This window comes from Gavia stellata, chromosome 2 (assembly GCF_030936135.1).
Source record: "Gavia stellata isolate bGavSte3 chromosome 2, bGavSte3.hap2, whole genome shotgun sequence".
NCBI lineage: Eukaryota > Metazoa > Chordata > Aves > Gaviiformes > Gaviidae > Gavia > Gavia stellata.
The window spans coordinates 27177659-27192883 of NC_082595.1; the positions used below are offsets into that span (position 1 = coordinate 27177659).

Sequence of the window (15225 nt, forward strand, 5' to 3'; positions counted from 1 at the left end):
TTCCCCAAAAATAAAGATGACAAGGAGAGACCCCAGAATTAATGAGGTTTTACTTTTTAAGCCACCCCAGAAAGGATGTTATGAACCAACAGTTTTCAAAAAACCTATCTTGCTCTTCATCCATAGTGTCCCATGATCAAACCAAGCAGTTGTATTTTAAAACAGCTTGCTCCACTTGTGCTGTCTATGAAACATGGCAGCAACACCAATTTCCGCACATCCCCAATGGTCTGTTAGAAGATTACTTAAACATGTGCCATACTTGCACAAATCATGCTGGAAAATGCTGAAGCAGTCAGGTCAAAAACTGATTAATGTAAACCTTGGTCTTGATGAATAAATTCATGATGCCAGCCCAGTTCCTAATTTTGAGATTTATATTATAATACAGAAAGACAAAAGTTTACTGAAAATTTCACTTGGTGATGAAAAAGTTGAGTCCTGCAAACACTAAGCTCAGGACAAAGGTTAGGACCCAGCTCCACTTTTGCATTAATTATGCAATAAACTTCGACAGCCTGACCAAGCCTATCACAACACTAGGTAGAAGTAAACCACCAAAGAGGAACAGCTTCATTTTGGAAGAGAAGTAACATGATGGTGTCCCTTATCAAAGCCACCAGTAATTTTCTTCTTCAGATAAGTGATTTGCAGTATTGCTAATTTGTATGGAAACCCAGATGAATTCCTTCCTACCACTCTGCTTTGTCTAGAAAGCAGCTATACATAAAAAGCTATCAATGCAGCGTTACTGATCTTTGCTAAAACCATGCTGCTTTTTGTTCCATTTCGCTTTACCCTTTTATAATATACCCAATAACTAATTATATCTCATCATTTCCTCCTTCAAGATTAGTTTCAAAGCCTTACTTGTTGCTGCAGTCAAAATAATATGACTAAAATTGCCTGGATCATTCGCGATAACAACAGTATAACACTTTTTCTAAAAAGCAGATATTCTAACTTTGCTATCACCAGAGTGTCAAACTATATTAAAATGTTTGTGATGGTCTGTGACAGTGCTTTCAGAATTCCTGCAGATTAGCAAGTCTTTTAAGTATTCTGTCTCCCTAACTTGAGCATTAAGCTCCTTGAAATTTTCTTTCACAAAATCACAAGATTTTACACCTTTCCCCCACACTGAATTTTCTGATATATGGCATACAGGATAAGCTGAGACAAAGTATTAAACTATGCTTTTATCCTCACCTTTCACTATATGTATCATATATATAGTGAAATGTAAGAATGTATCTTATATGTCACTAAATATCCTTCAGAAGATTAAGTTTTTAAATATCAAACAATTCCCCAACTATGATACAGCAGTGGTACACAGTATAAAATACCTCTCTAAAAATATAAACAAGATGCACCCTCCCACAACATTATAGAGCATGTCTCCTTTCACCTTGATTTCTCTTCAGGTTCTACTGCAGTATTATTGCAGATTACAGAAGTAATTGCTAATGCTTTCCTACTTATAGTGGTTTATGATAAAAGAGAATCTATACATGTCTGTCTACTGAATTTTTAAGGCACCATATGCATCTTTGGCAATTTTCATATTGTGTTTTCCAGGTGCTTAGGTTCCTCTCAGCAAGCATTTAATTCTGCCCATCTTTACCCTTTTAGTTTCCGTGGTGATTTGCAATGTGAAGGTGGTATGCTGTGCCAGGTTCTCACAGACTGCTGGAAAGCCACAACTCTTTCCGTCTAGCTCTTTAAAGTAAGAAGCTCCTCTGATGTCTTTTTGGGCAGCTGTTACGAACAGTGTCTTTTGTCAGTCCAAACTGATACACACTGTTCTTTACAGCCCAATTTTGTAAAACTTCTTTATTCCGAATGGTTCTATGTTTCATTTGACATTTAATGCAGTCTGGCCCATCTCTACCTTAGAAGTAAATCCAAATATTTGCTCAAGCAGCCACAGGTCACAAAACACAACTAAACGGAACTAGCAAGCCCTCTGAAGTGGGACACAAATAATTAATTTCTTTCAACCTACTCATTAAAGCCCCAGCGTGCCTTAGCTTTCTTTCCTCTCCAGGACCCGTGCACCCAAGGTCTGACAATCTCCTCCAACTTTAATAACTGCTGACTTTTTAATATTTATCACAATGAACAAAAGCTTTTCTTCTTTGTATCCATAAACAAAAACTGGTAAGATGAAGAAAGGGGAAAAGCAGAAAGTTAGAACCACATTCCATGAAAAAGAAAAATATATACATGCACACCTATATATTTGTGCATACATTTTTCTAGACTTCATCTGAATAAAACCTAAGCATGTCTCCCTTGCTGTAATTGGACCTTCATGTTCTTTCATTGATGTAATCAAATATTTCCCTCAACTATTTCTCAGCATACTGTATTGTCTTCATTCTTTGCATGACAAAAAAAGTGTTTAGATACACACCCTCTATTATGAAGGCAATATTTTTTGTTCTTTTTTTCTTCTTTTTTTAATGAAAACCACCTTTTCTTTGATGGCTGTTAGCAGATGTTAATGTAGTTAATTATAGTGTTACTGCAGCATTGACTTCTTTTGTACAGTGATTTTTTTTTTCCTTGTTAGTGCAAGGAAGAGGAAAGGATATGAGTTATTTTTCCCCTGGTACATACTACTTATCATGTGTCTTCAAGGGACATCCGAGTCAAATCTCGGCATCAAATAGACTCTAGAATGAAAGCTGCCTCCTGTAGTTAGTTCCACAGTAAAGTTATCTATGTTTCCTCCTGATTCAAATTCACATCATGTTCAGAGCTCTGTCGCTCCTCGTAAATTTCACGTAAATTCTGAGACCAAACAATTCATACTTTTCCTGACAGATAAGAATGTCTTAATGATACACCTCGTTTGTGACTAGGCTTTCCTGCCATTATTTAGCTGCATACGTCAAGACACCAAAAAGATTAAATTCTCAAGCAATTTTGTACTTCTGTATTTATATATTTCCATTTAATTTTATGTATATTAGAATTTACTTTTACAGCTGTGATGTTGTTTATACACACAATCTAATAACCATTGCTTCTTACTGTTGCAAAACTGCTAACTGACTTAATGGTTTCTATCATCTATGCATCTAGAGATGAAAGAAGTCATGTTCTGTATTTATTTGAGAATAAAGCAAAGTTTTGCATCAGAAAACATAACCTACTTCCTATTCATGGTCAGAAAGCCTTGCTATTTCCATCGATGTGAAGGAAACTTATTCTGGACAGCAGCAATATGGAAATAAAATGAAGAACAGTCATTTTGTACTCAAGGTAACACACTACATCGTTGTCCCTAACTTCCTTTACATGAACTGCAATGTAGAAATGCAGGAAGTTGCTGCTGCTTAAGGAAATAATAGTGTGACACAGCTCCTAAACCCACCTCACTGCCTTTTCTAAAGCACTTAATGAAATGCATCTGACCTTTTATTATCATACAAAGAGGGACGAATGAGGTGACACAAAGTAAAGTCCTCACATCCTTCCCTTGCCTTGCCTTCCTTTCACAACTTCTCATTGCTTCTGCCCTGTTCCCCTTATATCAACTCACCCCATCCCCCAAAAAGATAAATTGTATGCATAAAAGTAAGTTTCTGTAAACTGTTGTATTCCACCTAGCCACTACAGAATGATGCTTTTAGATGTATCTAAAAATAATCAAAGCCACAGTCACAGAAACACCTACACATATATGCTTCATCACCACCATTCCTTATGTAAGTTCAAATTTTGGCAGTAGTTTTTTAAGAAATACATTTAGACATATCCTGAGCTTGGTTAAACTACAGCACAAACAAAAATACCTTGGCCACTTAGTATTTTTGTGTTTTCTATCATCATGATTCACATTAGAACTTGATCCCTCACATAGGCAGGCAGCCTAAAATATTCCTAGAGATGCTTTTCAGTTCCAAGTTTATTTTTCTTTAGACACCACAGCATGGAGAAAAAGGTGAGGCCTGCTTCAAGGAATAGAAGGTTTTCTGCAAAGAAGAGGCCTACACACAGTCAAAAAAAAACCCCAAAAAAACCAAAAAAACCCCAAAAAACCTGGACAAACCACCCCCCCGAGCTATTAAGTAATTTATAAATATTTAAAAAAAAATAAAGCACAATTTGATCGAAGAAATATATTCAAACTTAAAATCCATATAACTATTCCCACTGGAATAATCCACTGCTCTTTCACAGAAACAAAATCACTGAAGCACGCAATGTCCTTTAATGACCAGTTCTAGCCAGATCCCGTGTGTGATGGATATTACACCGGTACTACGTCTCAGATCCAAGCAGAACTCCATGGACCTCCAGCTATAAACTGTCCCTTTTCCTTTCCCCGTTTGCACCCCAAAAGAGACCAGCAGGCATCCAAGACAACATATTTCTACTCCAGACGCAAGTCGGGCTGCCAGTTAGACCTCAGAACAGGGCTGCTGCTCAGAAAGAAGTTGCCCAAGAGATGCAGCCACCCAACCCCATGACCAAAACCTGCTACTCCCAATGAAGTTCTAGATAAAGATCAAAGCATTAATCATGAGACCCCATCAAAACAACCTTGTGGCAGCACTGCATTTCAGTGACATTACTCATGTTGCTCCAACTCCCATATTGTAGTGCTGGCACAGTAACTTTAAAGCAACTTATCAGCACTCAGTCGTCTTTCAATAACATACTGCAGCCCATTTTCAAAGACATTTTACTGTAGTTGGAGTGCAGTATTGCAGCCCTTTATTTTTTTCTTCCTCCTCTCCCTCCAGATTTGGGTTTACTAGGCAAAAAGAGGAGAATCTTTCCCTTCAGATGCTTACTAGCAGCACCCAGCATAGCACATGATCCCGTATCACATGAAGGGTTGCTGTTAGGCAGCTCCCTTAGTTAGAGGCTGTACTGCCCCACCATCTTTTAAAAGAAACTTTTGTATTCCCGCTAACAAACATCATCAGTGAAACAGTAAACCATAAGAAGTCTTAAATAACAGTTGCATGATAAATAGTCTCCCCAGGATGCCAACAGATACAAATCTGTATTGTGTGCATCATCACATGAATCAGAATGAAAAAAAAACCTTGAAAAAGTATCTAAAAAGATCTACTTTATGTCTCAGAAACAAACTTCCGTACTGTTTTTTCAAGTTTTCACATAATTATCTATACTAAGATCTTTGTATATGCTTGCAACAGTGCACTGGAACTGCAAGTGGGTGCAGATGACATTAGGACAGTGAGATAAAGTGGCCTTTGTGAGAAGCAGGCCAGCACTCCATGGAAATCAGAAAGTGGCCATTAGCACACAAGCACAGGACTGACTTCAGGTTTTGTTTTACAGTAACCAGGATTTTTTGTTTGTTTGTCTCCTGTTTACAGCTAGAACAGGACAAATACAAATCTCTGAAGAGAAATTTAAAGATAAATGATCTGTTTGAAAAAGATTCATGCAGCAAGTGTGTTACAGCCAGCTAAACAGAGATTAGAAAGGGCAAGTGTTTGTCTGCATCGAGTTTAATTACCATGTGGGGCAGCTGATGGGACTCTTACGTTCAGTTAATGTAACAGACACCCTTACTAGCTCCTCTGCAATCACTGCACCTCAAATTGATTTAATAAAAAGAAGTTTATTCCAGCATTAATCTATTAGCTCTTCTGTTTCAGTTATGTTAATGTCTGGAAATATTAATTTCATTTTCCCACCAAGATACTCTCTTAATGTTAGCGCAAATCATTCATTGCCACATACCAAAATGAGAGAGCCAACCCTATTCATTCAGGTTCAGCTCTTGTCCTCCTGGGACCCCAGCCTAAAAGCCATGGCTCCACTGTGCATCAGGTAATCTAGAACTTGTAATTACTGTCACTGCAATTTCAAATACAGCTGTCCTCATCATAAAAGAAATAGATCCAATGCCTGAATTACAAAATGCCCATAAATTTGTCCACACCACATTCTTAGCCCATGTATCACATTTGAAATAGCGTACTTTACTTATTTCTTATATAAAGCACAATTAAAATATGCAAAGCCTCTACCATTCCAGTTGTTGGCTTCCATCTACATTTTACATTAAACCAACCTTAAACAGTTCATATGCATCATTGTGAAAACGAAATGACGCACAGCCAAACCACAACGTAGCACAAAAGTAGGCCAGTCATCTGCATAGAACCTGCTGTCATTAAAATCGATGACTGAAGTGTTGTAGAATATTTCACTTGATTCTGGCTAGAAATGCAGAAGAACACTGCAGTCACTGCACAGCAAGAGGGGTTTTAATGCTCTAGGCAACAAGCTGATTTTTTTTAAAAGACAGAAATGAGCCACAATAAGGAATGTTATTTCTAAAAGCCTGAAGGTAATCCCCGAATTGATGCATCTGATGCATGCAATTAAAATACATTTTTTAAAAGCAGTATGCAAACTACGAAGAAATTATTTCTGTAATCGTTGCTGTGCAGACTGGTTTAAATAAAGAGGCTTTTCTGCTCTTACAGCAATAACAGCCAGTCTGTGGGAATACTAATGTTAAGTTTAATTTCCCTTTTTCTGGTACACTAGTTGTTATTTTTAAATTCTTGACAATTTTCAGCTTGTAAATATATTTTTAAAAATAAGAATGATCAAAACCAGATGAAGTGTTATCATGTCACTTCCAGTTCCCTCATTTCAAGCTTTTCTGCATGAACTGAAAGGTATAATTGTCCCCTGCCTGTAAAGACAGCTGATATGTACATGCAAATGAGGGTCACTGTAATTTCCATAAGAGACAGAACTACTGTTGCATTGGACATTGGTCCCTTCACAATAACAGTCTCAAGTGTTGGTGGGAAAACACAATAAACCAAAAATTATTAATAAATAAATCAAAACCTTGTGAGGAAGTCTGTTTCTTGGAAAACAGGTCTCTAAAAAGCAATTCCATGTTCTTGAAGTTTGCCACATAAAATTTATTTTCATCATAGCACCACCATAAAGTCCAATTATGGATTATGCAATTTAAAGCTTTGCTCTCTTAGTTGTTTATAAGCTGTCAAATGTTGATAGCAAAAAAATGTGCTTTTTGTATGTAATAATTCTGAAAGCAGTGATCACCTCAAATTTTACAATTTTAGATAGGAAAGTCTGAAATTAAGAAAATAGGTGGAAGGGCTTTAAAACAAATAAGATTCAGCTCACTTCAGAGGGGGCTGGCTTTTTTGAGCTAAAAACTTGAGTTCCAATTTTCAAGACTGAAATTAGGGATTTCTCTTCAAGACTACTGAAGAAGAAAAGTATTCTTGTGATTTCAATCTGGAAAATACTGTTAACGCTTTACCTGAGTTTTTCAAACTCCTAGAGTTGGCTGCTGTGCAAAAATGCCACCAATTTTAATTTCTGTTTTCAGACAGGTTCATTCACCAGTATTACTGTGATGTCAAGCAGAGTAGAATGTGCACAAAGAAAGCAACTATGAATGCAAATGATTACACACTATATAATTTTTAAAATCTATAGTATAAAACAAGATAGTCTTTTTAGGCAAAACAGTTGTTGATAACTTAACTGTTTTCTTACATGTGATTTTTAAATCATGTCATTGCTCCCTTCATAAATCATACTATTTTGTTTAGTTTTCAGAAAAGCACAAAAAAATTCTCACTGCATTTTTTGCAGATTGCTCTGGTACGTATGTGGTTACAGTGCTTATGCATCTAGAACAGACTTCCATTCAAAACAAACCTGATTATATAGTCAACTGTTTTAACCTTGTAATGGATGCTTGTAGGGCATATTCTCTGTATTCTCTTAGTTCTACAGTTTTCTTAAGGAAAAAATAAATGGAATATGTTGCTGAGTTTCCTCTGTATACATACCTCCTATGTGGCAGAGGCCTTCTCTATTTGTGAATACATTAGCTTTATATAGAAACTTCAGATAGGGGGAAGAGAAAGGGGAAAAAACATCTCAAAGTGCAGGAAAATATAACCATCTATTCACACTATTTCATCTGTAAACTCTATATTCCTATGCCTTTCTGAGAGGATGCAAGCTGCCTAACAGGCAGGGTAAAAGAATGCTTTCCCGAGTTAATCGCCTTATGTAGCCTAAGCAGCAGCCTGCCACAGCTACCAAATTGTACTGGCCACAGTTTTCCTTCACTTCTCCATTTTATGCTGCCTTTTCAAGTCATTAACATTTTTTTCTCCTCCTCTTTTCCCCTTCTGAAGGGGAAATTGGTTCCTTTCTGTAGTGCTGTCTATCTGTGCTTGCATGGCTTTTTCCTTTCTGTACTAAGCAAATCCTCATCACTGCCTCAGTCTAATAGCAGGTGCAGCTCTGAATATTTACAGTACATCAGAACAGTGCCTAGCACAGGAAAATCCCAAATAGGATCCCAGTTACAGAAAGCTTTGTATCTGAAAGATCTATTTATGCAGAAAGCTGGTCTGCCTACAACAGTGCAGCTCTTAGCATTTTTCAACAAGAATAATTTAAGGCATCCAGCATTTTCCTGCAGGATTTAGACAAAGGAGAAAAGCAGAAAGAAAAACTTCAAAGAGTTATGCACTTCCTTTACTGGCAGTACTGCCAGGCTGGCACTGAATAGAGAGGCTATTCTTGTTAATGAAATGTGGCTGTGTTTATAAGATCAGGCCTTTGATTTTAAAACTGCCAGCACAAGTAAAGACAATAGTACATGCAAAGGATTGAATTCAAGTATTTTAAATATCTTTTCAAAGACTCTCTGGAAAAAAAACCTTAATACATGTCACTCACCTGAAAAGACATTAGGAAATGTCTCTGTAGAAGCCTGCACCCCTGAGGACTTTCTTGAATGAGTCAAAGGCACTCTTTCTGCTTGAAATTTCTCTCTAAACCCCTTGTGCTCCAAGTAGCCCGCAGAGCCCACCTTCTGTGTTATCTCACATTTGTGATTAGATACCTCTTCTGTCCAGTCTGCGGAACGACTAAATAAACCTGCCAAACTAGCAGACCTCTGCTTCTTGATTGAGACTTTGTCTTTTTTGTGGAAGGACTCCTGCCTCCTTGTAAAAAGCGGGCTCTGGGATGGGGAGGGAGATGGTGAATGATTGGGAGAACTCAGTTGCCTAGTTGTGGTTTTGATGTAACAAGGATTAATTAAATAGGGCTTAAAGCATCGGGAAGCAAGCATCGGACTGCCTGCTGTAGCCTCAGAGGACAAAATGACATTTTTCATTTCCGCGGATAAACCATTATGCAGGTCCTCTTGACTGGCTGACAGAGTGTGTTTCCCTTCCTGAGTCTCAGCAGCATGATCACGGCCTGCATCTGAAATACCATCCTCAGTTACTGAGTCCTGCAAATCAACAGCCTGCACTTCAGCAATTTTAGTCTCAGCATCTGCTACCGAGTTTGGAAAAGGTTGTGTGGAGCTGTGTGTCCGAGACCCGTTTTCTACTGCAGTTCTGTTTAAATCATCTTCTAGTTCACTAGCTACAGCATCCACTCCAGCAACGAGCTGTTCCTGTTCCTCAATCAATAGCTTACGTTCTTGTGTTTCAAATAAGCCGTTACCAGGAGAGCCTGTGCCATTTACCATGTCTTTCAGTTCATGTTCAGTTGCACAGGAGATGGGAATGTTTTCCGCAATTTCAGATATCGCTGGAAAAGCGTCCTCAGTGTCTGGGCTCCTCTCTTTGTCAGTGGTAGTTACTGAAAGAAACCGTTCAAAATCTAAGGGGGCTGCTTGCGAATTAGCCATGTGTCGGCCCATTGTTTTGGTGACAAGATCCTCAGTTCCAATGTTAATTGCCCCCTGCTGCTGCTGCTGCAGTCTAATAGCTTGCTGGATATCAGAAAGCAAATCCTCTTGTTCAGTGGCTGAATGGAAACTGTATATATCCGTATCAGAGCCAGAGCTGGTCCTTTGTCCATCCTGTGTCTCCGCAGCAGCTGGGACAGTTTCATTTCGGATTTCAAAATGTTCCACATCTGTGTCTGAGAGACCCCCTTCATCCGCAGAGATGCTTATATCTGGAGTTTTGTTTACAGTTGAATGAGTACTGTCCAGCTCTCCAGCCTGCAAGGCCTGGCTTTCCAAAACATCCTCCCGTGAACTACTATTCCCATCTTTAGCCTTGGACAGATTTTTTCTGATCCTCAAATTTGAAAACACTGAGGCCCTCGAGTCCGACTTACCCTTCTTCTTACCGGATTCACTTCCTTTTGCATGTTTCCCCAGTCCCCTTCTGCTTCCCGATACCTTCTTTGTGCCATCTGTATCCTTGGGCCCAGAGGCATCCTCTCCTCCTTCAAGCACATCACCTGTAATTTTCTTTAGCTTCCCATCCTGATTCCCCATGATTTTGCGCAGTGCAACAGCTTCAGCAATCAAGCCATGCTCCCGGATTTCATTCCTTTGGCCTGCCGGTGAGATCCCCTCTAGAGATCCAGGTTTGTTTTCAAGCAGTGGTGATGCAAGTGAAGCAAATGCTTGCTGTGCCTCTCTCCCATCTGCTAGAGCTGCCTTTTTGCATAATGTGCTGCTTGCACTGGGCTCCGCTGGGACATGCTCAGTACAGCACTGAGAGCTGCAGACAGCTCCTTCCAATGGCTGCTGCTCACGGAGCCGCCTGCTCTCCGGGCGTCTGCTGCACTCTTGTTTCTTTAGGTAGGATTCCGTGAAAAGTATTTCCCTTATAAAAGTCACTTCTTTTTCCACGGTGTTTATTGCCTGCATTGCAAGCTCAGCTCGTCACCAATCATTTACAATTTCAGGACTTCAATGTTCAAGTTCCTGGAGGGAAAAAGAAAAATAAAAGTGAAAGCAAGGTACTTTAATTACTCTGCAATTGTTTAAATGAATGGACTAATAACCTTGGAAAGAGAAATATTATGATAATTTAATAGTTGATAAGGTGCTTAAGCATATGCTACTTTGACAGATTACACATTACCTCCGATGATTTACATGTTTACTTTTTAAAGGCCACCAAAACATGATACATAGTTTTAAAAGGAGAGTCACTCTGAAAGGAGATAGAGGAAAGATAATAAAAAATTCTTTCCACAGTTTTAAAGAGCTGCACTTAAAATTCAATGCATTATGGAAATTACACTATAAAAAACATCCCACAATTTGTATTCTGAGATGGTAGATATACTATTATTCCTAGGAGAATCAACTCATCAATATTAAAACAAACCACCATTGTTTTCCCTGATAAGAACATCTGGCATGAAACAAGACAAAACAAACAAGAAAAACAGCACTATTCAAATGCTACTAAGGAAAAAGGATACAGTAAAGCATTCCTCTATTTCACCCTATATATTTAATAATTGATTTAAACACTGCCACTTGCTAACTATTTTGGAAGTTTGTGTAACAGTTTTAATCAGCTGCTGCTTCTCTTCCATTTTTGGTTTAGACGTATAAGCATATATTTCATAAATATGTTGCCTGAACTTCCAGACAGGTACTCCCTTCCACCTTTAAAATTCAGATTTAAAGTAACTGGAATAGAATCAAAAGGGCATAAGAATGCCAAATTGCCAAGTTGGATCAGTTCAGCAGTTCAATATCTTGGTTCAACACCAGCCAAGAAGTAATTAGGTAGATTTCTGTTTATGATTTATCATCTCTAAACTGCCTGGTCTATTAGGTTCAGTTCCTGTGAAAGACTTCTACATGTTCCTTACACCTCTGAGCTTCTTTATTAGCAATTTCCCTTTCATCAGAGATTGCTTAAGACAATACATCAGTCCAGGGAAATGCATCCTATTGGTTTACGTAACTCTTATTTCTGGTATCACTCTCTTCCTACCAGAGGTTTCACTTGCTTTCCTCTGTCTTAATACACATTAAAGAAGAAGAAAAAGAATATTATTTGCACTTTAAAAACTATGCAGGTACACCATCCCCCCTCCCCTTTTTTTTCAAGGGATGCTAAATAGATTTACAAATCTGTGCTGTGGTCATTGTTAAATAATTGCTGTTAATTCAGTTTGGAAAGAATAGCACTGCAATAATACATGCAAGTAAATTGTTTTGAACTATCAAAATTTTTTCTTTGTGCTTCTAGGTCACTTACTGCTCTGAGATAAGTCCTATTCCGAGGGGCTTGTGGCTCAGGCACCAGAAGCCTTCTGTCTACAAGAGCTCAAGTGTTGTAAGTGGGTCAGATGACTTTGTACACTCAGTGGTTTTTTGGTTGGTTTTTTTTTAGTTTTCACATAACTAATGAAGTGATTAATTATTTTTTTTCATTTTTAGCACTCAGCATTCATAAATATACTAGCAAGAGCTAGTATATCAAAACCTGCAAGAGCATGTTAAGTGATTTTTCTTTTTGACTCCATTCCTGCTTTTGCTTTCTGTTACACTGCTTAGTTTCTAATTTGTTGCAGTATTTTACCTTTTACGGCATTATTACATACTTGCAAAGCTCAGGTAATTTCAGTCCATCTGAAGATACACAGTAAGAATTACTTAAGGCGCAGTTTGAGGGAACCATAGTAGCAGAATACTACCTTGATCAATATTTTCACTGACAAGAACTGACAAGGATCTAACCCTTGATTACAACTGGAGAACTTGCAGCTTCCAACCTCCATTTAAATGCTCTTCTCCCACTAAAATCTGCCAGAAATTAACATAGTGCAGAAGCAATATAAAGATACTGCGGACTAAATGCGTAAGGGAAATGTAAAATTAGTGTGATGTTCTGAAACATTCCCTTTCCTTTCTTCTCTGTAAACTTGCATTACAAACTCAACACACTCCCGTTACACCTAAAGATAATTCACCACCAGTAATTAACTGCAAATTATGCTGCAAAACCAAGCCATTGACAAAGCTGGGGCTGTAAGACAGTCAAGTTAAAGACTGATCTTCATTTTTTAATTAGAAACCAGAAACCTGTAATAGTTTAAAACATGTATCTGCACTATTTCCTAGAAGTTTTCATACAGCACATCCTGATGAGTAAGTTCTTCAAAAAAACCACATAAATGTATAGCCATAGATATTACCCAAGTTTAAATATATTATACTAAAAATTATTCAGTTTTTTTCAGTCTACAGAGGTAATCTGAAAAGCAAAAGAACTATAAGAAAAAAAACCAAACCATTTTCTAGATAGTCCCCCTGAATGTGGTATCCTAACCAAGCATGGATTCTGACTAGGATTTCTGCTCTGTATGGGGAAAGAGTATCACCAAAATGGGCATACCTATGTCAACAGAGGTATACCTGTGAACATCAAAGAATTTGCTCTGGTTGTTCCACATAAGGCACAGAAAATATGTTTTAAAAAAAAAGGAGGGTGGGGGCAGAACACAAATTACCCTAAAGTAGCAGTGATAGATACAACTCTCAGCATTTGCGGGTAAGTACGAAAGGTTATTGTTAGCCAAACATAAACCCAAATGTTAATACTTTGGAGTTTGTTTATTCTCAGGAGTGTTTTAGCTTCTGAACAAAAACATATTAAAAGTCAGCAAGCAACCAGAACATTTTGGCATCAGTATAAGCTATATTTTAAAAGCTAATAATGTATTCAATATTCTGCACCAAAAAAGAGACTTTCAACAGAAAGGAAATTAGGAAAAGAGGGGGGTTTAGGTGTTCAAGAAGGACATTTCACTTTTAAGAGTAACTATAACTTGTTCTTAGCTTGCTATAAATTGTCAACAAAAAAATGAGGCTAGTCCATGAGCCTGCCTACCTACCTCACTTGATATTTGCCAGTGGTCACTCAAAAATTCAAGGGGCAAGATCACAAGCATAGGCCTGAGATCCTCCTCACCTCTCATTCTCCCCCAAAGCTCAGAAGACACAAATGGCAACACACAGAGGAGATTCATAACTTACAGCTCAAGTTGCATTGTCCTTGTTCTCCCAGAAACTTCCACCTTAACACATTCCTGTTAGAAAAGTAAGCCAGTGGTACGAGTTTGTGATTATTTTCAACAAGACAGTTACCATTTACTGCAGCCTCTCTGGAAAGGTGGCCAGATCCCCCCAGCACTGCCTGCCTGCCCACCTGCCCTGCGGGGAGGGGAAGGGCTGCTGGTAGCACCGATTGCCCACACCTGGGTGCAGGCCTCAGCCTCCTGGAGCACAGCCAAGGCAGAGCACTTCCCCCTGCGTGGGGCTGGGACCATGGCGGGAGCGTTCCCCAAAAATTCTTCACAAAAAGGCTGCATGACCCGTTGGCATCCTGACATTTTGGGCCTGTCGCAAACGTGGGCTGCCTGGGGAGGAGAGAGGGGTGCCTAGGGGAGCGTGCCCTGAGGAGAGGCAGCGTTCTTGGGGTGGACGAGTTTTCACCATGATTTATTTACTGTGGTATTTCATTCTGCTCTCAATAGTAGTTATCAAGCAAATCCCTACAGAGTGAAGATAATAACGTCCCATTACTGCCACTGACGGGCACAGCACTGCTGTGGGTCATGCCTGCCGGGGCATGAGATAGACTTCACCAGTACGATCCCAGGGAAGGGTTTAAACTACAGGAGTGCTGGCAACACACAAAGTGCCCAAAACAGCACCCTGGCAGTAACGCTGTGGCTACCAGAGCAGAAGCACCATCACCACTGTGCAGTAAAGATGGAGGGGGCAAAGCAAACACACCCCTAGGATGAGCCACGCCATATGCCCTGTGTGTACCCCCATACTGCCCTGCACGTTGACTGAGGGGCAGGCTCTGGACGTGCGCTCACAACCAGCTCATCCGGGAGCCCAAAGCGGCTGGTCAGGCTATGCACATGTGTATATATGGGCTCTGTGCCCCCCTTCCCTGCTGGGGACACTCAGCAGCTGGGGTGGGGGGAGGCCGCTGCGGCACAGGACGGGTGCTCTCCTGGGGGTAAGCCACAACATGGCAGCCCAGGGCAGAGGCCTGCTGGAGAAGGCTCAACCCCCTTCTCCAAGGCCACAGGCAAGGCCTGGGCTGCCACTGGCAGACCCTCCACCTCGCCTCCACACAGTGGAGGGCTAAGGGTGAGGTGGCAGCAGCGTGAGAGTTGCAGCAGGGCCCAGGTGCCATGGCAGTGCTCTGGGAGCTGGGCTGCACTCCCCCCAGCACTGTGGCTCCTCCAGCCTCCCTTCAGCCTCACTCCCTGAGGGGGCAGGGTTACTGTTTGGAGAGGGAGAATAAGGACAAGCCCAGGGGGTCCTCACCTCTGCCATACACACCCTGCAGAGATTTACTTTTTAGTGGCTCAATGTGCACAGGTTTGGGTTGGAGATAAAGGCACATAGAT

The 15225-nt window shown here is 39.8% G+C and overlaps 1 protein-coding gene across 1 annotated transcript in view; it reads right to left on the bottom strand.

Annotated features, from left to right (window-relative positions):
- The window catches only part of FMN2 (formin 2), a 164368-nt gene extending 154050 nt beyond the window's left edge, over positions 1 to 10318 (bottom strand). The window contains exon 1 of the mRNA XM_059835781.1: positions 8752 to 10318. Coding sequence (XP_059691764.1) covers positions 8752 to 10318 — 1567 coding nt within the window. The remainder of the gene's footprint in view (positions 1 to 8751) is intronic.
- Between the last annotated feature and the right edge of the window lie 4907 nt (positions 10319 to 15225).